We start from the raw sequence: 27,824 nt of genomic DNA on the forward strand, positions 1-27,824 counted from the left end.
CTGCTGGGAGGCTCAGGCGCCCGGGCCTCGGTCCAATTAGCCACCGGGGCGCGCCCCCGCCCTTCCTCCGCCACTTAAAGCGTGGCGAGCCCTCCGCTGAGCACATCCTCACGCAAAGCAGAGCGGTCGTAGGAGCAGTGCCTTCCCGGCAGGTTTTTTGTGTTTGTTTGTTTTTTTTTGTTTGTTTGTTTGTTTTTCCTTTTTTTTTTTGTTTGTTTGTTTTTTTTTTTGGGGGGGGGGTGTTTTTTGCCTTTTTTCCCGTCCCTGTGAATTTGGAGCAGCTTTGCTTTACATTTGATCCCCGTCGTTGTTGGTGTAGCTCGCTCTCTCCCGCAGAGCCGCTCCGGCCCGCTTGAGGCTTCCTCAGGTGTTACAGCCCGCGGGGTGCGGATCCGGGCCGAGCCAGAGGAGCGCGGCGGGGGCAGCACCATGCCTGCCACCTTCTCCGGGCGCTGCCTGGTGTGCTTGCTGCTGCTCTTCTGCACCAGCTTCTCGGGCGGGAACCCTGCAGGTAAATCTAAACTCTCCCCGGGCTGGGCCTCCTCCGCCCTCCGTGTCGGGCGGGCCGGAGCGAGGTGGACCCGAGCACCGCCTGGGAGCAAAGGTCCTCTTTGATCCGCAGCGTCCCCCCGGCTCTAGGGGGTACGTAGCGCTGCCCCGGCACGGCAGCTGCCTTTCGGCCTTGCCTGTGGGAGCGGCTGAGGCGTTTCTTTTTCTTAGCGGCGCCGACCCTCCGTGGCGCCCTTCTCCTTCAGAGTTCGGGGTTCTCGTGGGACAGTGGGAATCAGCTCTCGCTGTCCCCCAGCACCGATGTGGTGGACGGCCGCAGATGGGTAGCGCTGTATCGGCGATCACCTGTCCCGTAGCCTCAGCACATTCTCCCTCACTTAGAGAAGGGTTTATTAGCTCACAGGTGCAGCTTTGGGAAGGTATGGTGTTGTGTCTTGTTTATGTCCTGTCCTTACTGAGTAAAGCGCTTAAATGCTGAAAAAACACGCAAAGCAACTAGCCCACCCCCCCCTCCCCCCACCCCAGATCGATAGATTACATTACTGAGATATCAGTGTGCCTAATGGATTACGAGGGTTGCTCCTTCGGATTTGTTTTTGTGTTTTTAAATGTAGTATTTAAAATCCATGAATAAAGAGGGACTTGAGCCTTCTGGGCGCTGTTCCTCTTGTAGAGGCTTTCAGCAGTTCAGAAGCTGGCCAGCTGTTTCTCAGGAAATACGATCTTCTTTCTAAAACTAGTGGATTTCTGTTATTTTTTTCTTCTTTTTGAGGCATTGCAGATTAGTAGAGAATTATTATAGTAAGAGTTAATGGATTGCTGGTGTTTGCTGTGCAGGGTGAGATTCTTGGAGTAGATCTTGCCAAGGCCAGGAGTTCTGTCCTGTGTATGTGTGCATATATGTATTTGTACGTGAACATCAGTGCTGTGACTTGAATTCACTGTGGTTTAGCTGCATTTTCAGCGTGTGAAATACAAGCAGTTATGTTTTCTTCTGCCTCTGTTGCACTTCTAGTACCAAGAAGACCAGTACTGCTCCCTAGGTGATCGTACCTTCTGTAAAATTTCTGTGGTTTCACATAATGTGAAAGGAAATATATTTTGCACTTATCAAGTCTTGTTTGAAATGCATATTTAAGTATATACACAGACTAAGATCTACTTTGTAGTTCTTAAGTCTTCTTTAAAATACATGTGTATTTATGTACACACAGAACATGAAATCCTTTTTAGCAGTTTACTTAATTGAGGAGTTTTTTGAGTGCAAATTACCTGAAATTTGTAGGGACGTGTGAGTAGGCATGTGGCTAATTGCCACAAGATAGTTATTTTTGATAGCTGTTAATGCCAAAAACCATACCTGCCTGAAGTAGTTTTAAGTTTATGTAAAATCATTGGTAAAATGATAGCCTGTCACAGGAAGAAACAAAACAAGTGAATCAAACAGCAAACCTTCTTTGTTTCCAAAAATTGTGCAAATCTGCCATCTTCCTAAATTGGTGGGTATTGTGTGGTTTAGAGCAGAGGTCAGAAATAAGCCACTAGGTTTAGTACTTTTCATGTGTAGAAGAGTGAAGGTGTTGTTTTCCAGACTTCAATTAAATGTTTTTACAGCTGTATGAACTAGATAGAGAGGCATCATACTTTGACTTCTATGATGATTTAAATGAAAAAATGGTAGTTTACTCTTTCATTGGTTATTAACTAAAATGTGTATAAAGCTAGTTGAGCACAGGAACTATCTACACAGCTGCAGCAAAGGGAAGTTCATGTCACCTGAAGGGAGAAAAGCTTAAAGTTGTTTTCCAGAAGTGAAGTCCAGAAACTGTGTTTGTTTTGGAGATGTGAGAGTGCTTCAAACAAAAGAAATGCTTGCAGTAGAAATAAGCAGAGACAGCACTTGCCACACAAGGACCGAGTTGCAGAAAGGTGGATTGCATAGTCCGCAAACTGGTTAGGCAGATGAACCAAAAGCCCTATTAGATTTTGATTCTGAGATTATATCTTGAAGATATTTATTTTGTTATTCTTATCTTAGTCATGTAACTGTTTAGTTACTTGTTTTGGAAAAATATAGACTATTGCTTTTACTTTGCACTGAGTTAAGGGTAATTTCTAACTGTCAGAACAACGTTGTTCAGAGCTTGCTGCTTTGTTTGGGTTACCTTTGTGGTTGAAATAATTTAGTTGCAGCAAGTGCTGCTAGATTGATTTAGGTAAAGCAGTCCCACCGCATCTCATCTCTTCACTTTCTGCTCCTGATGAACTCAAGGAGCTATGAGTGTAGAACACATCTCATTCCTTACAGACTTCGCTTCCAAGTTGGGTTTTTCTGGTTTGACCTGAGGGAACAGTTTTTATCAGGGTACTTGGGAGGCCTTAATGTTGATTCTCTGATGTCTCTGGAGCATTAGGAGGTTCTGGTTGCTGGTTTTGGATGCTACTGAATGCATGTGAACTTAAAAAGTATATGACTGATATTAAATTAAACAGTAAAATAAAGATGTTAAATAATGCTTTTTCTCTTCAAGCCGGGTCTCATAAGCTCTCAGAGATAAGCATTATACCCTTGATAGCTCAGCTACCTCAGGTAGCCAGGTGGCATAAAGAAGCAGGATGGCTCCTGTGACAGCGTTGGAAACAAAAAGTTATAATAAAAGGCAAAATGACAAGGCTCTTTGCAAGAAAAATCGAGCAAGGGCAAGAGCATCTTGCTCCTGCTAAAACACTTCACAAAAGTCATTTACTTCTTTTGTTCTCTTCTTTTTTTTAGTGAATTGCTCAGGCAGGACTTTTGGCTCCTGTCCAATTAGCTACCCTTAAGTTTGAGGTGAAATCCCCACGGTCCTATGCGGTGTCTTTTAACCAAATTGAGGAGAGAAGCTTCTGGGCTTTTTCCCTTTTTAAGGGGAAAGGGTAACTTGTTTACTCCGTCAACAGGGGGCACATTCCTACATCTAAATTAAACCAAATTGTATTTCAGCCATTTCTTATTCAGCTGCTTTCCTGGCTGAAAGAGAGCAAGTAGATTTTTAAGCCTGAAATTACTCTGGTAATAGTTGTAAAATGCAGGTGAACCCAATGGGAAGAATGATGATGTCTAACTCCAGTTCAGAAGGCTGAATGATTTCTTTATTATAACTATGCTATAATACATTAATATACTATATAAAGGAGGATACTAAAAACTACATGCTATGTTCTCTAAATACCATATCTAACTACCCACAACTCGTGACCCTGTTTGCCAGAGTCCAGACACAGGTGGATCCAATTGGCCACCAGATTCAACTCTCGCCAGAATGCAATCAAGCAATCACCCCAGGTAAACAATTCTCCAAGCACATTCTACTTGAGAAGAACAAGGAGCAGAAATAGAAATTGTTTTCTCTTTCTTTTTCTCTGTGTACCTCTATGAAAAATCCTGAGAGAGAGAGAAATGTGTTTGCCACAAATAGTAAGCATGGTACATCCATACTTTTTTGACCCAAAATACTGACTGCCATATGAAGCAGATGTAGAAAATGAAATTCATTCTATCATACTCTTTCCTATTCCTTGCTGCATGAAAATCAAGGAAATGAGAACTCTACAAGCTACCACACTATTGATTAAATCTAGTGCAAAACAATTATAGGCTAAGGCATGCAGTCGAGACTCAATAGTTTGTGAAGTTACTATGTGTGACTTGTTTACATGATTGCCTGGCTGGATGACATTCATGGTGCAGTGCTGGCCCATCTTGATCTCCAGTGCTACTCAGCAAGTATATATGAGAGGAAAAGTGGTGCAATTTTATCTCTGTTCTTTATAGTTTGACATGTGGACAGGTAAGGTGAAAGATCTAGAAGCAGGAGTGACAAAAAAATAACACTACTTCTTTCACTTCCTACATGAATTAAGGAAGAAAGCCAAGATGAGAACCCTGTTAGAATGCAAACCACATTGCAGGTTCTCTGCCTTCATTGCAGAGAGATAACAGAGCCACTGTACAGCTTGGCACTGGCACTTCCTAAATTTATCATCTTTGGGGATTTTAATTAACATGCAGGTGATCCATGACATACTTAGAATGCCTCAAGATGCTGCAGATACAAAAATTCACCGAGATCTTTCTTCAGTTGTCCTATGAATATCAGAAAAATAATAGCTCTCCCTACTAAGTACCTCAGTCTGGCAAAGAATAAGACTCTGTCTTTTTACTGTCCAGCTCATAAGCCAGCACATTCTCAAAGCCGATCTTTTAAAGTTCTTTTCTAAGCTGGAGGGCTGGGAGGGAACAGCTGGTTGTGGGACCAGTGGACTGATAAAAAAGTAGGCTGCTGTTAAGAACCCCTAATGCTTAATTCTTTTAATGTTTTTTGATTACTGTGTTTTACTCTTGGTCCAAACTAGTTGAAGTATGATGGGCGGATTGAGACAGCATGGAGTAACTGTGTGCTGGAGGTGCCAGTGGAGAATCTACAGGTTGCCTGCTTATTGGTGCTGAAATGGAGTAGGAGTGTTAGTAATGTTCATTTGTAGAAAATGTCAGAGTGCTGACTTCATGTTCTGCAAAAGATGTGGTTCTCAATTCTGAATGTACTTACAATGTGATGCAGCATTTCACTATTCACTTAGGAGTTCAACTGGATCCTTGTGGGCCCCTTCCAATTCAGAATATTCTGTGATTTTGTGATCTGTGAGTGTTTGTTGCTGTTTTGGATGTCCAGAAGAGTTCACGATCCCAATTCCACCCCCTTGCCAATACTTTATTTACAAATGCAAATTACATGTCTTTTCCTTGTATGGCTGAATCACTTTCTCTGATTGCTATGGCAATACACTATGTCCTGCAATACCTTTGTCAGTGAAAATAGTACAAAATAAACACTAACTCTGTCACCCGAAGGTGGAAATACAGGAATGAGGACACATTTCCATTCTTCTAAAACATCTAGATATCTTGATTTTATTAAAAGAGTGACACAACTACGAAAAAAGCCCTTTGCCTCTTCCATTGCTGTTCTTTTTCCAGTCAAGAACATAAAGCAGATAATCTTAAATGGTTCTTGTGAAAACTGTATCATAGGAGGAGGATAATATTTGCCATGGTACTGAGGAAAATTGAAAATAATTGCTAGTATTAGATGCTGAAGTTACTGTTTGATATAGATGTTTTCTTTTGTTTACTGAGGTGCTGGTGGAACCAGAGGAGGTATGTTCATTGCTTGTTCATCACACTAGAATTGTAAGGTTTTAATGAAGTCCGTACTCTATTGGAAAATCTGCTAATCTGTATTAAAAGTAATCGACCAGTGTCAGTGGTGTAAGTGGTGTTTTAAGCTGATGAACAAAAAGGATGTGAGTACAGCTTAAAAAGTTGCTGGAACTTTCTGAGGAGTGGCTTTACCACTCTTAACTGCAGAAGCTAACTGCAAGAAAAGAACTCTATACAGAAATTAGAGATCAAATAAATACTGCTCCATTCTTTAAACTTCTCTTGCCTAAAGTGAGTTAAATAACTAACAAGAAATAATTCTGGTGCATTTTTTAATGTGTGTGCTTAGAACTTGGGGAAAAAATGGAGGAGGGAAGGCTGAGGTGAGGATATTCTGCTAGAATTATTTTTGTGAACTATCTTTTTCTAGCTCAAAGTTTCTTTAAACTTTTTCCATTGTTTTGTTTGGTGTTTTTTTTTTTTTTTTAGATCCAGCTACGACAACGCAAGATTCCAATCAGACTCAGGTGAATTCTGTAACTAAGATGCAAGCTGGACATGACTCATCTGGTAATTGCTTTATTTCAGTACACTCAAAACTATAGTCCTTTTTCCTTTTGATATTCGTTTATCATACTGAGTGAACATTTTCACACTGAAGTCTCTTGAAATAAGATTGTGACTTTCTGGAAGAAATAGTAACAGATACAGCACCTAGGTCTTTTAAAGCCACTGCAAGAGCTTAAGTGTCATAAGTATCTCCAGAACTGGAAAAAGCTATGCAACTGCCAGTTTCATGTCCTGTTGCCCTTAGGCATATATGGCTTAAAAGCAGGCAATGACCCTGGAGGTTAGGCCCAGCTAGTGCCACTGCAGAGAGGTTGTATTTTAGCCTTAAACCATGATAATTTTTAATATGAGAGCTCCTTATGCCTGTGTGTTAGTGAAAGGTATAAAAAATGCCCTTGCATCATGTGCCTGCTATAGCTTCATCTTTCTTAATTATGGCTGTGTCAAAACTGTTGTCCCTAATACTTTGATGGTATTCTTAACAGGGAGCTAAGAATAAATTCAGGCAGGACAGAAGACCAATGATTGTTGGTTCTACTTCTCCTTTGTCCATAAAGATCAGAGAATCAGAATTTCAGCACTGTCCTAAAGCTCATGTTGATTCGTGCAAGTCAAACATGAGCTAAGGTGTATTTCTATGTGAACTCAATTTCTGGCAAGTTATTTCACCTACAGTTGGGGTTTTTTACGAGATAATGATATTTATCTGGTGTTCGTCTTTGGAGCTTTTTAGTACAATGTGAGAACTAAGAGTGCAATAGCTAATAGATTCAATAACTCTTTACATACATAAACACATGTAGACATACATAAAATATAGAAAATGTTTAATATAGTATGACCTCATCTGAATATTTTCATTTGATATGTGAATTGAGGAAGGTCAGTTTGAAAATCCTGTTCGTTGCAAGACACTTTTAAGGCTGTCTAATTTTTTCTGGCTGGATCTACCATATGAACTAGCTCTGGTGCCTTCTGAATGTGTTATTGCAAGAGACTTCGGTGAAAAAGCAGGTGATGCGTGTACTGCAGTGACATAAACTCAGCTGATCTATGACAACCTTGACATGCTGTCTGAGTGCACACAGGCAGGCTAAGATATGCCAGAACTTTCCAGCCTTGGTATTATTTCCTGGGTAAACACTTGGACTAGTTTCCTTCTCCATGGGGCAGAGATCAAGGCTTGTTGTGTTCTTGTCTAGAGCCAACAGGACTATTGTCTACTGCTAAAGACAGCTTTGATTTCTCTACTTAAAAAGCCATTTTGTACTATCAGTTAAGATTGACAACAACCTACTGTCAACCAAATGAAATAGCCTGAAGTTCTGTTCTTCCGTACCAAACACCTTAATATACAGGTTTATTTTTACTTAAATTGATTGAAGCTTGAGGGAAGGTATGAAAATGCAGATGGAGCGAGCCAGGAGAAGGTTGATTGCCAGTGCCACAGAATTCCTTGTGCTGTGAGCTTGACAGGATGTTTTCTTAAACTGGCCAACAACTTGAAAAGGCAGGTGTACCTCTACTTACGCCTTTAGATGCAAACCACTAGTGGGGACTTCCTTCAGCACAGCCAGGTCCTCTCGGCTGTAGCTCAGAGGCATGCATTTAAGATCTTTACCTGAGAGGTTGGTATTTTATAGAAAGGAAGAGAAGGAGTAATTCTGATGAGATGTAGGCTTTTAGAGATGTTATTTCTACTTTACAATGGTCAATTTAGCCACCCAATGCATTTCTCAGTGGCAAGGCTAAAGGTGTAGTCCAGTTCCTCTATCTTCTAATTGTGATAGGGAATCTTTAAAATCCATGAACAGCAGATGTAATCAAGTGCCTTTCCTTCTAAAAAAAATAGAATTATTTTCACTTACAATGCTGCATGACTAGGCAGAATCAGTCTCTTAACTACTGTTCATACATTTCTGCAATGCATTATGAAATATTTGACAATAATTTGACTTTCCAAGCATGTAAAAGCATGTGTGGCATAAAACATTTAGTTTATATTTTGGGGTGGTGGTGAAATTTATTTATTTCTTTTCATCAACTTACTTAAAAGAAGATTATTGTAGCTGGGCTACATCTATTAGAGCTGCAGCTTATTAATTTGCTTTCTTTCTCTCTTCTTGAAATGTGTGAGAACAAGTGATGGGAACAGACTATGCTTTGAGTTGCTTTATCAAGCTTGGTAGAGCTTTGTAAAAGACCTTATACTCTGTAGGGAATGTGATCCACAGCCCCACCAAAAAGGAATTTTGGTGACCATGCACCTTGTAAATGTAGGCCTTCCTAACAAAAGGAGAATATTTTTAGGTCAGCCATATGATGGTTAATACTGGATCCTTTCTTTGTAGAAGGGCATTGCCTGCTCTATATTAGATGTTTTGAGAAGCAGTGACAGTCTTTTGACCATTTTGTAGTGGACCACAAGGTGTTCTTGCCTCTGAATCCATTAAAGCAGCACTTCGATTAAATTGTCTACCTCTGACTTCCTGGCTGTGTTGGTTTTGGGAATGGCAGCACTCTGTTGTTCTGGGTATTTTTGTTGGGTGAGTTTTGTTGATTGGTTTGTTTGTTTGGGTTTTTAAATTTTTTCTAAAGCTTAATACTTCTTCAAGAACCATTTAAACATTGATGTAGTCCTGTATGTAAGCTTGACTTTTTGAGTCAAGCTGTAAAACAGCGATGACATTTTAGATACTGACATTCACAATTGCAACATTACAATAAAGCTAGAAACCTGTATCTAACAGCGTAATTGCTATAATAGCAACCCCACAAAACTGCTGCTTTAAGATTATGGCTGCTAACACAGGCTTATAAAAGGATCGCCTCAGTAGTCAGCACTTGGCAAGGTCCATTTTCTCCTTTCAAGGTTGTTACAACTAATAATTGCCAAACCATATTGACACCACTGTGCAATTGTTTATGTAGGTAATTTAACTGTGTTTCCACCCAAACCTTGTTAGGTCCTGATGCTGCCACACAACAGCTCAAGCCAGCAAGCAAGCAGAACACTGATGTCTCAGAGTATGAGATCATCATACCTGGTGAGTGTGTTACTTTTTGTCTTCCAATTATTTTCTATTGAATGTGAGTACACACGAACTTTCATATGAGAAGCATCTAGAATGGCATGTTCGTGATAAAGTGAAGGTGTTCACAGTGAGCATATGATGAGCCCAGTGAAAGGTAAGTACATTTGTGTTACTAACTTCTCTGTTCTGGTAATAACTATTTTGCAGTGGAGAATTATTATCCTAATTTATTGAAACTAAAAGTAAAACTAATTCATAACTCTTCCTCCAAATCATTTGAATTGATAGTTTTTTTGCAATAGTGAATCCACTTGGAGAGACTACGTAAACTAGAGTACTTGTTGAGTAGCAGGTGTTAACTTAGCAACATTGCAGGAGTTAAAGTGTGGAGAACCGCAAAAATAAACCTGTTCCTAAAGTACATATGAAGTTGCCAGATAATATTCTAGAATTAATTTCTTGGATAGCTGAAGAAAGTGATCTAACTGAAGTATCTCTGGAAGATTTGCAAAGTATTGGCGTGACATTTTAAGGATGTAATTTTGCAGCATTTATGCTGGATTTTCTTCTATCAGGAAACTTAAAGTATTGTTTCCTGTTCTGGTATCTGCACTCTTAGTACAGGGATGCCTCAGACATCAGTCTTGCAATTGGTTGATCTTCAGCATCATCAGTTTTTATGTTTCATTCATTCAAATTTTAAAATAATTTTCTAAGAGACAGATACTGTTTTCAGCTTGTGTAATTAGTCTGACTGTGAAACTTTTGCTGCTGTGAAACCAATTCCAGTCGTAAAATTACTTTGATCATAAACAACCTCAACAAGCTGAGTTATGGTTGGCTCATTTATTCAGCCTAATTGCCCTAATAAATGAGTTTTGGTAACTGATGTTGCTCTGCAATGGAAGACTGAGGTGTTGCACTTCTAAGTTTCTCTCCAGTTCAACAGATCTGGAGTGTTTTGGCTGGGACTCAAAATTCTGGATATGCTGTTCTTCAGGTTGTACCTGTCTCTGCCAGACCCAGTACAGTTCACTTACTCTGGATCTGGTGCTATCACTCCAGTGAGACTTTGCTGCTGCATAGGTATGACTTGCATTACTAAGTCAGTGAGCTGTACTAAAATGCAGGAGATGGATGGTGGGTGCTGCTGCCTGTTACCTGTTCCCAACAAGCCTCTCCTGTAGAAAAGCAGGTGGAGTTAACATTCAGGCAATGCAGTCAGACCCTCACACCACACTCACCACATCTGAGAGAGGCAAGAAAAGCTCTTTTTGCAAGGTTTTATTCCAGCGAGGTCACATGAGGCTAAAGGGAACCTGGCAAGAAAGAGAACCACCACGTGGTGCAGGCAGCTTAAGAAGGGGAAGGGGTGGGGGGTGGGGCTAAGGGCTGGGCAGAGGGGACCAGTCTCCAGGGGAAAGGGCACAGCCACGAGGGGTATCCAACCAATGAGGGAACAGGGAAGGAGAAACTAGGGGAAGTCCATGAGGGAGTCTGTCTTTTCCCCCCAGGAGGACTACTCTGTGGTAGTTAGTCACTGCCGTGGCCAGGGCAGAGGACTTGGGAATTGACTGAGAGCGGAGTGTTCATGGGATGCTACACTGTACTTTAGAACTTCTTTTTTTTCCTGGAAAGAATGTGGGCTGTGCAATGCACCTATAGTTTTTTGACTACCAAATACTACAGGATATATCTAGAATTGAAGTGGGACATGCATACATTTTCTTGGAGTATTTAGATGACTAAGCACACTTCTATCCAGAAGGCATGAATGAAAAGGCCAGTTATGAAATGTCAGTACTAATGGATAAAACATCTAAAGAAGATATTTGCTGTTGATATCTGCTTTTTGGATGTGCTTCTTTTATGCTCAGGAACCTATAGTCATAAAAAGCAAAAAACTGGCAGGTTTTTCATACTATATTGGAATATTTTCTCACTGTAATTCTACTGACTTGCCAGGAAAGCAAAGGTGGCCCTCAATGTGCTTGAAGAGGATTTGAGGTCCACTTGAGTAACTGTAGGTATGAAAGGCCTGATCCAACAATATTAAGGTTGCAGATTTTATCAATAGCTTCCCTAGCAATAGCATATACCTGTGATCTCACAGTATCATGTCTGCAACTGGCTAAAATCCAAATAGTTACAGATACTTACGTCTTAACTCTTCTTGATGTTAATAATATAATTTTCTATATACATATTAAGTACTTAAGCTTTTACATTATTTAATCCAAACCAGTCAGTCCAAATTTATTTAATCCAAATTAAGTCAGTCTCGTAAGTCGGTCTCGATTGTAGTGAAATGAGCATCTATGCTTCTATATTAGAGCCCTCTAGGAAGTTTACGTACAAAATAGAAGTGTGTTATTTTTGTAAAGGGATATGTGTTTTAACTCGGTTGTTACTTAAGAAAATTGCTGTGAAACTCTGATTTTGCAGGGGATTTTTTGCCCTGGACAATATAAAGACCACCTTTGTCACCTGTAACCCTGTATACGTAAACACAGTCTCTGAAGTTTCTTCACCCAGAATGAGGAAATACATTTTTTCATTAAATGCTTTTAAACTTCTTATAGGTGTGTCTGAAAAAAATATCACTTTGGCCAATCCAACTAAAGTTGAACTTACATGCAAATTAGATGAGAATTCCAATTTGAAAAATCCTCAAGTGACTTGGAAAAGAGGAAGTGAAACAATCAGTCACACCAGTAAAACTCAGAACAGCTGGACCATTGAGTAAGTAGCATTGTTTATGTTGTGATTTGCAGATTCTAATGAATTACCATGTTACATGCAGTGCCCAATACTAGTAATGTGTATATTACAAAAGGGAAAAATGCAGAGATGAATCAACATACTGAAACAGTCAGAAAGGTTGAAGATACCTCAAGCATGGAGGATGAGCTCCTGTTTTTTCTCTAGTGCATGAAAAACAAGGGTTTTTTTTTAAAAAAAGAACATAGAATAACAAAACAGTTTCTTGAAGTCTCATATTTCTGTTCAGTAAGTGAAATAATAATCAGTCTGAGACGAAAATATTTTACCAATTTCTCTTTCCACTCCCTTATTTTCCACATGCTCTTTTTCACCTCCTTGCTGCTTTGCAAGGATCTGGAAGGCATCAATGATCATTTTCTTTCCTTCTTAGGTAACAAAAGGTAGAAGTGAGATTTACAGTAAAGATATTTTGAAGTTTTTTTTAAGTCTTTCAGACCTCTACAGAAGCTCAAAAAATGTTGTAGAAGCCTTTCTACAATTGATACAATTTATTGTTCTTTAGAATTAGGCCAGTTAAACACTTTAACTGATCGGTCTCTGTTTGATTTCTGTATAGCTTTAAGAGCAGTAATACTTACATAAAATTTCTACTGTAGAACATATGAGACTATAACTGTCACTTTCTTGATACTCCATGTACACAGACACATAAATCTTTTTCAGAGTGACAGTAAAATGTATAGTTTGCTGGTGGAGGAGATGCTGGACTTCATTAGATAAAAGCACTTTAAAACTATTTATTTATTTTATGTTGAAGAGATTATGTAAATGGTTTGTTTTCCTAAAACCCTATGTAGGATATGCTTCGTAGTTCACCTGGTGAACTACTGTCTAATTCAGTAATCTGTAGATAATGCTACTTAAAGGTGGCCTTCTGTCAGCATGAAAGGTGAAAATGTTGTTTATGATCCAAAGTGTGCTTGTGTTTTTCTGTTTTCTTAAAAACTTTATGCCATTTCTGCATTGCACTAAACCTGAATCCTAATGTTTCAGTGGTGGTATGTTCTCTGCTCCATTACTAATCCATACTGTTTTCTTTAGAATGATAACTAGCAGTCAGTTGTGGTGGTCCGAAAAGAAAATATAAAAAGCCTTCAAATTCATGGTGTGTGGTTTTTTTTTTGTTTGTTTGTTTTCTTTTTTTTTTTTTGCTTTGGTTTTGTTTTGGTGTTTTGTTTTTTTTTTTTTTTTTAAGATTGACCATCTCTGGGAGCCGTGAGCTGGGAAGTTACACTTGTATTCTGAAGGCTGAAAAAGAAGTCAGTGCTACGTTTCATTTGCACGGTAATTTAATTGATTGACATTTAAAATTTTTGTTTCAGCTGACTACTGCAAGCTGTGTTAATATTCTTTCTGGATAGTATGGAAATTGCAATGTAATTTGATAAGTAATGGCTAGTACAGTCAGGCTAAGTGAGAATAACTATCGAAGTAATTTTGGTAGCATGGATTGAAGAATTTTTGAACCAAAAACTAAAAGCCTTTAAAAAAAATTCTAATAACCAAAAGAGCATACAAGTCTGTCTTCTACCCTTCTTGACTAAGTGATTTCCCCTTCCCTCTTCATCTCTGAAGCAGATGTGAATACACTTCACTTTCTGGGGTATGGGATCAAAGGATGGTGTCTTGGATAAATTCCTTCAAAAAGCTGAGCCAATAATTTGAAATTTGAGTCTGAGGTTAGGTGTTAAAAGTGAAGTAGTGATTGGTAAAATGGAGGCAGGGTTTTTAAAATTTTGTTTGTATTTCTGAAACATAAAATTATTGCTTTAGTGCTTCTTTTATTCTGTAATATTACAAGAATAGTACTTAGATGAACAATTAGTGTGCTTCATTGAGCAGTATGAGTGCCCTTTCTTCTGTTTTGTTCTCTTCTCCAATAATGTTACCCTGGAAGTAGGAGGTGAAATTCAGATGCATGGAAGATAGGTGGAAATGATAATACAAGTTGCTGAACTGATGAGTATCTCTAGTGGGAGTTACTCCTTTCTCTGTTCCTACCATCCAAATTTTGCGAAGAGGAAAGCATGCATTTCATCTGTGAAGGCGGATATAGGAGAGATTTTCCCTAAACATAGGCTCTGAGAAAACCTAACTATTCAAACCATTACCCTAACCTTAGCTAAATTAAGCAGTGGGGGTCTCTAATTCTTCAGCTGCCAAGCTGCCTTTGTTCAGTGGGATATCCAATAATAGGACTTGAGGAAACTTGCAGGGGTTCAAATATCGGAATATTGATACCTGCTTTCAGACCTTCAATTAGGCGAGACTAGCTTTCAGTGCTGAATAAAGACAAAGTTGTAGTTTATTCAGGCCTTTTAATCTCTAAAAAATAATTCTGTATTTTACTTGTCAGCATGTGGGTAAGGTTTAGTTGAATAGCTAACCAAATTGGTGTAGATGGAAAAAAGTCCAAGGAGACCTTACCTTTTTTTTAAGTACACAATAACTATTATAGTAAGGGCAGCAATGACTCAATAGAAAAGTCATCTTTTCCAGAACAGTGCATAGGACAGTTAGTTTATTATAGGAAGATCAGAGAATTGCTGCATGATGGTTGAATGCTGCCACTTCTGATGCCATAAAAAGTACTGGCTTGATGCTTTTTAAGATTAATGCAAGAGTGAAGGAAATGGGAGAGAGAAGTCTTTGAATCTTACAGTCAGTAATGCAGGGAGAACAATTTTCAAACTGAAAGATGAGTAATGTGTTGGTATAGACTCAGTGGCTTAAGTCATCACTGCTGTAACTAAAGGCAATATCTTTTCTACAAGACAGTTCTGGATTATTGCATGTGTTACCTCTCTTCTTCTTCTCCCCAATTCCTGGCCTGGCATAACCCCTGAGATTTTGAGGAGTCATGTTCTTACTCAGGTTTGCAGAAAACAATGAGAAAACAGGAGGTTCAAGTTAATAAACACAGAGGACAATAATGGGTGTTACAAAATGTTGTGAAGTGCTGCTAGCCTCTAAAAGGGTAGAATAGATTAATTTCTTTGCCCTTTGTTGAGGGACCTTTAAGCAGCAGTTAAGGTATGTGCACCATGAAATATCTCTGGTTTTTAAAACTGTGTGGAAATTAGACTGGTGTACATGCTGGTGCTGACACCTGTCTGTTTCTTCAGAAGTTGGCTTTGTCCGTGCAGCAGAAGTATTTTATCATCAAATTTGGTGTGATCCACTTGCAAAAATACCTGTGCCAAGCCTTGCATGTGTTCAGGGATTAGCTGTTCAGAGCCAGATCCCAGAGCTTGTAATGGGTATTCATATCCTTAATCATAGCTGATGTATATCACATGTATTGCTGACATGCTTATAGCTGAGCTTTGTCACTCACTCTTTGACTGCCACATAAGCTTGTTGTGCTGGATGTACAGAGTTGTTTTATCCTAACCTGCTTGTGTGTCTTCTGCTCTAAATTGCAAGGGAGATTGCAGCGGTAATTAGTGAGGTCATCCCTTTTAATGGCAGCAGAAAAGATACACTGCCAGTACTCTTTAAAAGGATGGTGTTTGATGATTAAAATATATACATTGAGAGAACTTCACTAGTAAAGAGTCTTGATATCTGGTGCTGCAAATTCTGAGACTGAAAACAGTGTTCTTACTAACAAATTGGTTTCATATATATTTCTGTATAGGAAACTTAAGTTTGAATACATATGAGAAGCAGACTTTTTTTTGGGGAAAAATAATTCGTGCTTACCAGTCAAGAAGGGGTGAGGACAAGAACAATCCTAGCTTGTATCAAATTGTTCATCATAACTGCTGAAAGCAAATACTTGGCCTGTTTATCTACTGTGATCAGTAAAATCTAAAGTATGTACTGGATCTGTGCTTAAAAAGTAGAGCAATGAAACTTGAAGTAAAATATAAAATTAGTGGATCTGAGGAAGACATATTGGTAAACATCCTAATAAAGAGGGAAAGAAAGGGGACGTACATACTTCACCATAATGCATTTGCTAAGCTCTCACTGTATTTATAGGATAGTCTCAATATATTCAATAAGCTTTGTGGGTACTACATGCTTTTGGAAGTTTGTGGTGCACAAGCAGTTACAATGGCTAGGACAAGTAGCTCTAAAGTTAGACTGATTTCTTGTTGACTGTATTCTGTCCTCAGCAAGATAGGACCAAAAGTCCTTTTTATTGGCATGCAACCAAAAGTCATTGCTTCAGCTTAGAAAATGTTTAACTACAAATCTCTATCAATCTGCATTTTTTTCTCAGTTACAGAGCCATTCTCTGTATGTACACCATGTCAGATACCATTATGTAGTCACATTGTGACTGAAATAGACTTCTAGCAGTTTCTGCAGATAGAATGAAATTGCAGGAAAATCGTTTGTTTCTAGTGTACTAGAACTGACGCATGTAGCTTGCAGCTGCCAAGGAAGGGAAAGAGGAAATGGGCAAGGGTAGAAATCACAGTCTGATTTTTTTTTTTTTTTTTTTTTTCACTTGACATTTGGTATTAATTGGCAACTTCCAAGGTCACACAGCAGCTGAAAACACGATTCTACTAGCCTTCTGCACAAATTATATATCTGAAATAACGGCCCAAAATAACTCCTCATGTCATAAATGATAGAATCATGTGGGTTTTAAATAGAAAAAGTGAATGGAGTACTATAAATGAATGCCTAAATATATTCTTTGTAACACTAATGAAAACCTGTATCTCTCACTTGATGATTTTTTTTCTCCTTGTTCTTAGTACCAAATATTGATGGAAGAGAAAAACCCATAATCTCTTATGAAGGAGATAGAGCTGTAATGGTTTGTAAAACTGAGTATAATCCCAAGGCTTGGACCTGGTATATGACCAATGGAACGGAGCTGGTAAGATCTCCCTCTGTTGGGCAAGCAAAACAGTGTGACCAAAAAAAAAGTACATATACTTTGTACTTCACTGCAAGCTCTACAAATCCTGTTTCCGTTAACTTTAGCAGAAATCTTTATGGAAATGGAAAAAAATATCTGTACTATTTGCAAGTATTCATTGTTATAGGCATGAAGTTTTTTGATCTGGTTTGTATGTTTCTTTCTCAAAAAGGCCCTACCATACTCCAAAACAAGGTGAGTCTTGAGAGACTTGTTTTTACTGTATTTATACTGGTAATACTACTCAAATCTTGCTACTGGATACAAAATAATCTTACAGCGGGACTTGCTTTCACCTCTTAAGATGTTGTAGGACTCTTTACTTCCTCCAGGTAGAAGTCTATTTCTTAGGCTTATGACCTATCTAGAAAGCACAGGATCCTAAAATACTTTCTTTTAGCCCTCTTCTGAGGCCAGTGCTGTGAACTGAGAGAAGGTAAAGAGATCTGTCTCCTCTATATGGCTGGAGACCAGCAGTGACTTTTTTAAGAGTATCAATATATTTCCCAGTGAAGGAGAGCTCCCTCTTGCGCTTCTTGAAAGTGCATGTTTTATGCTGTGGTGAAACTCATGGTTTAGATCTGGCAGCCAAGGGTGCCTTTGTCATTGGACAGTCGATATCGCCAAAGGTGTCTTTTATCCGGTCTTAAAAAAACTAAAACAGGTCAAACAGTTTGCCCACTGAAACTTCGTATTTTCTTCCAGTGAGTTTAGAAGGAATTAGGATGTCCAGCTAAAATAAGCCCTTCCCTTTAATGTGGGGTTATTGTACTTCATGAATGCCTTTTGTTCCTAGTTCATTGTACGTATCTATACAGAACTGAATGTTGATGTGATACTGTTTGATTAAATACCTCCTCATTACATTATTAAGACTTGCAATGTATTTTTTCTAGGTTCCCATTGATAAGGTTTTCCCTATGGACAAGTTTCAAATTAAGATTCCATCTGTCAGTCTAAACCGTTTGGAGATAGTCAAGCTCACCAAGGAAGATTGTGGTGTATATTGGTGTGAAGCTGTTTTTGAATTAGGGCCCAGTAAATCGAGGTTTGAACTTAGAGTTCTGTCCATCACAGCACCTCTCAAACCCTTTATAGCAGTTGTGGCTGAAGTTGCTATTCTTGTAACTACTATTGTCCTCTATGAGGTGTATTCAAAAAGTAAAGCAAAAGGTAAGTTTTGGTGAGGGGTTTTTGGTTGGTTGGTTTGGGTTTTTTAAATTAATTTCTAGCTTTCTATTGAAATTACAGCCAAAGGTAGAAAAGACCTAAAGTGCAGCATATATGAAGTTGAGTCATTTTCACATCTGTATTTCTGATAAAATTCTTTCATCTGAAACACTGCTATGAAAAGAGCTTCCATTAAGCAATACTATCTGTAACAGTTTTGATAGAGTGCTGGGTTTTTTTTTTCCCTTACAATGCAAGGAAATTTTGAGGCTGTAATTTTTGGGGGAATGCTTAGGAATGGAAGCAATTCTTGGTAGCCTTGATGGGAGAAGTTTCTTTGAAGACATTTTGTAAGAAGGAGAAATGCATGTGTCTAATACAGACATAAATGCATGTTGTCTATATTATGATATACAGAAATATATAAACCTATATATAAGATGATTTGTATTAAAATCAGACTAATAAAACCTTAGCAAAATAAGCTTTTTCACCACTTGGGAGGTAATTCCCTTGAATAGATATACAAGGTAATTTGAAATACATATTTAAGAAAACTAACAAAATAAGAAAATAACATTTTGTTCTGATTAAACAATTACTTAAATGTACTAAACAAGAAATTTTGTTGCTTATTAAATGGATACCTCTATATAGTACTTCTTTTGTTCTGCAGGAGGTGAAAAAGAGTTTGACCAAATTGAGGAACTGTAAGCAAAAAAGTTTCTATACTGTAGTTTGATATTTGTTCTTATGTGCATTTGCATTGTACAAAATTATACCTTGTTTTTGGTCCCGTTGGTAAGGGGGATGGTGGTCAATGTGAAAGAAGGGTTTATTCTTTTCCTTAAGAATTCCTAATTTCAGAGTGAGCAGGACACTATTTTCTACCTGGAACTTGATTTTGAAATTCCAGTATCTTTTTTTGGTGGTGGTTTTTTGTTTGTTTGTTTTGTGTTGGTTTTGGGTTTTTCTTGTTTCTTTTTGTGAGAACACAATGTGTCCTGATTATAAGCTCATTCTAGAAGATTATAACTGCATGGAAACTACACTTTCCAGGTGAAAGTATAACAGAAGTGACTCTGTTTTGGTTTTTTTGGGTGGTGGTTTTTTTTGTGTTTTTTTTTTTTTTTTCCTCAAAGTGTATTTGTCCATGTTAACACACATTTCTCCACTTTGCATGTAGTCAAAGCCCTAACTCTCATATCTAAGCCTGTAGTTGCTGGGCTGTTGGAAGCTGGTATTGTTGGCTGCTTTGGGTGCAAATGCAACCTCTCAGGAGATTTCACACTGTGCTGGTAGCTTGGGCTTCCTGGGCTGCGCTGCTGTAACCAAAGGAGCAGGTGTAGGCAGTTCTTGCTGTTCTGCTGTTCCAGAGTCTGTGCTCCCATGCTGGCTCCCCTGTCATTAGGATCTTATATTTCTTCAGGCTTGTTTGCTAAAGTATGCTGTACTTGTCTCTCTGCCTGTCCCCTGAAGCCTGGTTCCCTTATCTAGCCTGTTTACTTCTTAAAACAAGAGGAAAGTTGCCTAACAGGTCATTTTAGATGTGTCCAGTCTACTCTAGTTTTTGTCATCTTGATCCCTTCTCTCCTGCTGTTTGTCTCCTTTTTTCTTCTGACCCTTTCTTCTCTTTCCCTGTTTGATTTTTTTTTTCTGCAATGATCTTTGTATTGTCCTTTATAGTATTCACTTTCTTATTCCTTTTTTTCAGTGCTGAAAATATATTTTGGTGCTTTTCCACTTATCTGAGCAGACTTAAAGCTCTAATTCAATTACAGTATAAAGTGGGAGTATGTCTTGGGAATATAGTATTCTATTGCACTGCTGAATGTTTGGGGATATGTCTTGAGTTGAAAATTGAGAAATTGTCTTTATTGCACAGCCTGCTTCTCATAAACATGCTGAAAATACGAGGATGGTAACAGAATAGTTTACTAAAATAACATTTTTGTCCCTGGGGGATGTGCTTCTGTACAGCTGCTTAATCTTTGTATAATTCTTACATAAACACGTACAAGGAAAATTTTATTTAACTATGTACTTCCCTGATTCAAGAACTGAAAGTTATTTCAACTATTGGCTGTTGAAAAGATGGATTTGTGTACCGGAGAGTGGCTCCAAAGGAGCATGTCTGGTCTGTTATGTCAGAGGATGACTAATACAGCTGTATTTGGTTGATGAGTCTATAATTAAATGTCACATCCAGCAGTGTATTTAGGTGGGAACCTAGTTTTTTTTTTTAGCGAGAGAACTTTTAATTCAAGTCTTTTTTTGTGATGCACAGCATAATAGCTAGTTGCAGTTATTCCAGAAGGAGACTGGGAATGATTGTGCTGTCTTACTGCTCAGTTTTGGAATTTACCCTTCTCTTCTTGTAGAAAGTCAGAAGACAACATAACTGGGAGACGCAAGTAGTTCTACACAGAGAGGGAAGGTTCCTTTAAAGGTGAGTAAGAGATGAGAGACCAGAGTTTCCTTTTCTCTTGAGCAGCCTAATACTAGGACAAAGAAGTCCGCTTTGCCATCCCAATCCTTTTTTTTAATGTTGGAGCAACATAGTAATTAAATCGTTGTTTAGGTAAAGTAAGATACAGTTAAACAAGAAATCAAGTCCAAATCACTTAAACTCAATTGTGTTGTCATTGTGATTTACTAGTTCTATTAATTCATGCAGTCTTTAAATTGGGACCTAGGTTAACCTGCTTGATATGATCATGAAAGAATCCAGTAAATGCCAGGGTAGGTGCTGAAATGCATAAGAGGTGCTGCTGTGTTCAAAAACCTACTCTCTCTATCTGTATTTTGGGTATAAAGTGAGTTTATGATGGAAGGATCTTCTGTAATAGCACGTGGGGAGTATGAAGGTTCTGGAGAGATGTAGAGGAGTCTTGGAAAGAAGACTGGACTTAATAGACAGTGATTGAAAGGACTCGCTGTAGAATAAGGAAGCAGAGTTAGTGTATGTTGCATCACACATGCTGGACAAACCTTTGTTTCTGGCAGCAAGTGCAGCCCCGGAAAGGGATCGACTGTGAGCGTGGCAGTAAATAAAATAGGGACAGGTACGACTGGAGTGCTCAAAAATCAAAGTTTAATAAAGGAAAAATAAAAGGCGTGCTAACAATAAGTGCTCAATAAAAACATGAGCTATACACTGTAGGGAGCTACTCCAGATAATCATAAAATTATGTAAGCACAAATATAGAGGGCAGAGAACCAATGAACAAAGAAAAGCAGAAACCATACCTTACATAGAACACAAGACTAATCAGAAAGCAAGGTTTATAACATAACCTTATATGGAATAATTTAATATGCATACCTGCTCCCATCATTCCTTTCTTCTCACCCTAATTTGTGGGGAATGCCCAGAGCCTATGGTGTACCATTTCAGGGCATGACCCTGGTAGTCTCATGGGCCTCCACATGTATAGTTCCATGAAAGCTATATAATGAATTTCCTGATTCTCTACCCTCTTCACAGTCTGATTATAGGCTGTTTCTACTTATGCCATCTGGAAATGCTTGTTAGAGCAGTCTGTCAGTTGAGGACCAATCCTACACACTTCTCTTCTGCATCTGGCACCTCAACCTCTGATCTATAGATGAGAGGTGTGAATGAGTTTGCATTCATGTGACTGCTGGTTCATCCTCACCACAAGTCATCTACCTGAGTAAAGATTGTTGCCATACCCTTTGTTTTAAAGAACAGAATGAAACATGTCAGGTAGAGTTCACATAAAAAGAGTAACAACTCAGAAAATGATCCAGAACAAATACTTTCCAAGATTATGTGGTCTCTGTTCCTCGTAGGTTTCACTCCAGCTAGCGACTCAGCCCAATGCAGCCATTTGATTTTATTCTCTGGTGGGATGGGGGAGAGAGTCAGATGAGTAAAAATGGGTGAGCTTAGGGGCTGAGATACAGACAGCTGGGTAGAAGAAAGCAGAAGCTGAACACAGAAGCAAAAGAAAGAACGCATTCACACTTCCTTATGGGCAGGCAGGCGTTCAGCTCTCTCCAGGAAAGAAGAGAAGAAGGGCTTCATCATGTTCGAACGTGTGTAATAGCTGCTTGGGTTAATCAGAAAAACAAATGCTGTGACTCTGAATGTGTGTCCCTTCCCCATTTCTCCTCCTTCCACCAGCTTTACATACTGAGCGTGATGCCCTTGGGATGGAGAATCCCAGTGATCAGCTGGGGCAGGTTCTCTGGCTGTGTCACTTCCCACCTCCTTGTATTCCCCCAGCCTCCTTGCTGGCAAGGGAGAAGACAAGGCCTTGTGACAGTGTAAGGACTTAAGAGCAATACCTGAAATATTACTGTGCTATCTACACTCTTTCCAGCACAGATCCAAACCTAGCCTTGTACCATGTGCTGGGAAAAAAATTATTCCAGCTCACAAGGATTTTTCTTATGTTGGATTTGAGGTTCCATTCTTACAAAGTTCTTTTGACATACAGCACTGAGTAGATAAATAAGGATTCTTCTCAGAGAATCACCTGCTTTGTCTTCATATACAGTGTCAAAAGTTTTAATGTCTTAACATGATAAATGCCAGTTCTCTCTATATTTCCTGAATATAGGTTGTAGCAAGGTGGGGATCAGTCTCTTTGTCCAAGTACCAAGTGGTAGTACACGAGAAATACCAGGTTGTATCAGGGGAGGTTTAGTTTGGGTATTAGGAAAGCTTTATTCACTTGACAGGGTGGTCAGGCACCAGAACTGGTTGCCCAGGGAAGTGATGAAATCTTCAACCCTGGGCATGCTCAGAAGGTGTGTGGATGTGGAACTTAGGGTTATGGTTTTCTGCTAAATATGGTGGTGCTGAATTAATGGTTGGACTTGATGATCTTAGAGGTTTTTTGTAACCTAAAGAATTCTATGATTTGATTTGCAAATTGGACCATTCAAAAAAATGTGATGTATTGATTAGAATGAAGTTTATTTTCAAACAAATATGGGAAAATACTAAGCAGCAAAATAACAGAACTCCTATTATAATGAAATGTGTTTATTCTTTTTTATTGCAGGAGATTTAAGGCAATAGAAGTGGAAATCATCACAAAGCTATAGAAGATGTATGCAGCTACTTAAATATTCACTATGTTTTGAAATAAAGTCCTCTACATCTGAGAAATAAGATGCTTTTAAAATAGCTCTGAAACTACTCATTTTATACAGATGATAATATGATATATTGTTTATCTGTAATATTTTACTACTAGCAGGATGTTTTTTATGTGATTAGGCTTACTGTTGGTTTATGATTGAGCTGTTTGATTTTTATCTCCCAAATTGGAACTAGTGTTATATTCACTGAAAAAATGGTTAATATTGAGTGGTCATATTATCTAAGTGTTATAAAACTGGATACGTATGATCAAAAAAGTATTTCCACCAAAGAAAATGCATTTTACTAGCTGATGAAGCAAAAGTAATGCAGCTGTTTCTACCAAAGAAATGGTGAAAGGGGAATCTTTATCAGGACTTAAATGAAACATTAAGAGAGTTGTGATTTATTCTGAATAGTAAATTGTCTTCATTCTAACTTTTCTTAGCTTAATTCTTAGTTCAACTATATTGTAGATTGTAGTCCTTAGTAGGCTAAACATTTAGCTACCATACAGCTCAGATATTTCAGAGTAGATGAAAGAAGTATTGGGGATACGGTACCTTCTCAGACTAAAACTGCAATAATTTCTTATGCTTGAAAAAATTACTGCACTCTCTGGGGCTGCAAAACCAGTTTGGTTATTATAATTTATATGGAGTGCTGAATTTTCAGGAATATACCTATATATGCTTCTGATCATACATACTGTCTAATTGGTACTTCTGCTTCTTTCAGCAAATTGTTGTTTCTTCCACTCTGTGCTTTGCAAGGAGTTTATCTTGATCAGCTAAAATTTTCAGGGCAATAGGATGAAGCAGCATTGAACATCACTACTACTCTTACACAAAAAATTTAACACTGCTGTTAATGACTTACAGTATTGCTTTTGAAGAGTGAGTTGCCATAATACTGTTTAGTTACATCATGCATGCAGCAATTGAAAATGTTTAGCTAATAAGAAAACAATTGGTTTCGTCATTTGCCTTTGCTTGAAATAATTAAAGCTTCAATTTTGAGAGGAAGAAGTAAAATCTTCAGAAAAACACCTTTTCTCCATAAAAATGTAAGGAAAAAGGCAGCATTTGCAGACTCCATAAGAAAGTGAAAAAAGAAAAATACATGGAACTTCTTTGTACTGGTCATTTTTCTTTTGAATATAAAGGAAGGTAAAAATAAATAGATAAAACAGATTGAATTTCCTTCCTTAATTTTTTTCGATTTTATTGTTCTTATGGGTTTGAAAAATACCAGAAATCCTAGCCTTAGCTGCTTTGTTGGAAATGGGAGATAAAATCCAGTCTGATGTATGCTTTTTTTGGTTTCCATAATTCATTTTCCAGTTTGAAGAACTACAAGTTAAGGTCCAAATAAGACACAATGATAAATATATAAAAGCATTGGGTGATTGACTGTAAGGAGTGAACACTGATAAAGGTTCCTCTTGCTTAGATACTGTATTTATTGTACTTTGCCGTGGAGTTTCTATGCACTATTAAAACCAGAATGCATCTACAGTTTTTTATATGAATTTCTCATTGATATAATTGATATTTTTATTGTAGGAAGTAAATGTGGGCAGTTTCAAAACGTTTACTTCTGTAAACATTTGTAAATTGACACATTTCGGAGTTCGTAGTAATTTGTTTCTTGCAGGCAGTTAAATAATAAAAAGGGAAGTCTTACTTAGAAAGCTAAGAATTACATTCTGAATAAAGCAGCATTAATATGTTTTGCAATGGAAATGAGGCTAGATGCTGTCTGGGGAAAAAACCTGCCAGTTAATCAGAAATGGTAACAATCTTTCTGCCTTTACATAGCATTCCTACCTGATCTTGTAGTTGGGCTGAAAAGTCTTGGCTAACATAGGCAAGTTACACAGACAGATAGTTTTTGGCATTAGCAGGGAATACCTGGATTAAGCATGGACTTCAGAAGCAGCACATCTTAGATCTTTTAGGACTATATTAGCTTGGTCAGATTGGCTGCTGAAACTATAGCTTTGCCTTGACCTACTTGCAGCATGTTCTGCTTCTTTTTCTGAGGGGTTTGGTGTTTATTTTTAGGTTGGTGAGTAGTTTTTTGTCATTATAAGAGGTTTTATTCTATGCATATTCTCCTAGATTTAAACCCTTTTGGGCTGCCCTATGGAGGGGAATTACAAATAATATTAAATGGTAACTATTAAGTAATTGGCATAATTAATGTTCAACTTCAAAGGCATAAACTCTGCTTTTCTTGCTCCAAGCACCGCAAGAAGCTCTGGAAATCTTGAAATTTATCTTTTGAGAAGTATGTGTTGTGTATGTTCAAAACATTCCCATTGCAGTCACTTTATGATCTTAGCATTGAATAGAACAAAACTTTGTAACTAAAAAAACCTTAAAACTCTAGGCAGTTATTTTTTTTTTTCTACTTCATTCAAGCCAGGAGATACCAAATAAGATCCAAAACAATTGCTAAATTTCTTTCAAACAGTAGTTGGAGCGAAGTGTAAGGATCCACAAAATTAGTTTTAATAACTGAATATTAACTGATTCGCATGGGTAGACCAAATCTTTACAACTGTTTGTCAAATTTTATCTTCCAAGATTTAAACCTTTTCTTGCAAGAAGGGATATGTTACTGGATTTTAGACCAGCAAAAGCCTTACCAGTTTCATAGAGGAAAAGGTTGAAATCTGCAAAAGAATCCTGAAGGGGTGTTTCCTAAAATTCAAGCTGCTATACTGCAAATTCTTCCTGCCCTTAGGTCCAAAGTAGACACAGGCAGCTGTGAGACCAAATTCCTAGTGAAGATGGATGAATATTAGAAGAGCTTCCAAACTGGGGGTTCAAATAGAATTGCATTAATATTTCTTTAGTAAAGAAATACTTGTTCAGCAAAATTGATTAGCTGTAGGTCCTTCGACACACATAATCCTGGGGAAGAGAGGGACAACTCATCAGTACTGATGTTGCTACTAGAATCAGCATCTGTGTGCCTCTAACTCTTTTTCAGCCAGGAAAAGTGAGGTTTATATTCTTTAAATTGTGCCTCAGAACCTTTGAACAGTTGACTGCTAAGCAATGAAATTTGAAAAGAAACTGATTGGTGCCTTAAGGGCAGCAGAGGTTTTTGAGATGAGTGGTACCCTAAGTGTTGAGCTACCCAGCACGTGTTGTCTGACCACAGTTAGCTGCATGATGATTCAGTTCTAGCTGGAAGCTCCCCCGAAACAGGAAGGTGGGGGATCGTGATGAAGCAACCAGATGAGAACGTTGTAGGGACATGGGAAGGAACTGCATTTTAGTGTTGTGTAGGGGTCCTGAGGGACAGAGAGCGGAAGCTGAGGTGACCTACAATTAGACATGTACAGGGAAGACTGAATGCAAATCTGTAGGAGAAAACATGTTTTCAGTTGTACCACTCAGACTGTGCAGGAAGTTTTGTACGGCAGCTGAAAATCTGCCATTGCTGAACACTTGGACAGATGAAAGCACAAAGCTAAATGAGATGTCTCATAAGAAAACTAGAAGTTACATGCTTAGAAAATACTTCTCTGCTAGTTTAACAGTTTCGTAGTCTTGTTACTTCATTGTGCTAGAATGTGCATACATAATTCTTTGTGAAAAAGCAAGTTCCAGACTTTACAACTTCTAACGTAAGGTCTTGATTTGTTAAAATTTACTGTTGGCAGTTGAGTTCATTTATGTAGTTGTATAATCTTTGTTCTGTCATACCCAAAATTACTTCCTTACAGAAACTTCATCTGCTTTGTTTTTGCATTCACCTTTATATTTAACCAAAGAGATTTTAGGGTTTTTTATTATTTATGGTATTTCTATCAACTGATCTGCTGAATTATTTTCAGATTGACATTAAACATTAACAGTGCCTTGAAGGAAGACATTTGTTTAATGTAGTTAATTTTGTTTTTCTCTTTCACAATATGTCTGTTAAAAGTTTTCCTCTGAAACTTGACAGCAAAATCTGTTTGTCTAGTAAAAGACTACTAAGCCTAATGCTTTTTTCACGCTTGCCTTATTTTAATTCTGATTTTATTCTGTGCTCACACAACTGTTCCAATTTATTACTTAAGCAAATGGAAATACCTTCTGTTTGTTTGATTTGTCACATAATGAGGATGGTAGTTATGAATAGTGTGAATTGATATGTGTACTTAGAAATAATTTCAATAAATTTAATCATAAAGTGGTTGTGATCTTATGCCTGGTGTTGTAGAGAAACAAAATCAAACTCCCTCTTTTAATTTTTTTTTTTAAGTTTATTTATTTTTCCCTACCCTCAGATCTTTAGACCCAGACTGTGCATTTGCTTAATTACCCAACTGTCTTTACTTTAGATCTGTAACCTTCTAGATAGAAATTCCCAAAGATAAAATAAAATCCAAGTAATTCCTTTTTAAATGCATACACTGCATCTGGCCTAGATTCATCCTTTGTAACTTGGATATACAAGTTGCATCTAGTGTTTCACTGTTAATGGGAGGTGGTACTAAAGGGAGTCTTCCAGCAGAAAATAGCACCCTAAATAGAATCTGCATTAAGCAGG

The 27,824-nt window shown here is 38.0% G+C and overlaps 1 protein-coding gene across 2 annotated transcripts; it reads left to right on the top strand.

The window, feature by feature from the left end:
* EMB (embigin) lies at positions 1-27,479 on the top strand. 2 transcript variants are annotated; one of them, XM_053932693.1, is made up of 10 exons: positions 1-511; positions 6,200-6,280; positions 9,247-9,327; positions 11,898-12,057; positions 13,295-13,383; positions 16,818-16,942; positions 17,881-18,157; positions 18,831-18,864; positions 20,536-20,603; positions 23,191-27,479. In XM_053932693.1, exons 1-9 carry the CDS (start codon positions 430-432, stop codon positions 20,570-20,572), a joined length of 966 nt encoding a protein of 321 aa, XP_053788668.1. In that variant the 5' UTR covers positions 1-429; the 3' UTR covers positions 20,573-20,603; positions 23,191-27,479. The 2 variants fall into 2 exon arrangements, with proteins under 2 accessions (XP_053788668.1, XP_053788667.1); XM_053932692.1 differs by lacking the exon at positions 1-511 and adding an exon at positions 715-929.
* Positions 27,480-27,824: the final 345 nt, after the last annotated feature.

The sequence above is a fragment of the Vidua chalybeata genome, chromosome Z (assembly GCF_026979565.1).
Source record: "Vidua chalybeata isolate OUT-0048 chromosome Z, bVidCha1 merged haplotype, whole genome shotgun sequence".
In the NCBI taxonomy this organism is placed as follows: Eukaryota; Metazoa; Chordata; class Aves; order Passeriformes; family Viduidae; genus Vidua; species Vidua chalybeata.

Excerpts from the sequence above, each read along its gene's own strand:
- EMB (XM_053932692.1), top strand. The coding sequence starts at position 830 with ATGGGTAGCGCTGTATCGGCGATCACCTGTCCCGTAGCCTCAGCACAT. Across the intron at positions 930-6,199 it reads ACAGGTGCAGCTTTGGGAAG|ATCCAGCTACGACAACGCAA; the intron begins GTATGGTGTTGT and ends TTTTTTTTTTAG. Across the intron at positions 12,058-13,294 it reads CAGAACAGCTGGACCATTGA|ATTGACCATCTCTGGGAGCC; the intron begins GTAAGTAGCATT and ends TTTTTTTTTAAG.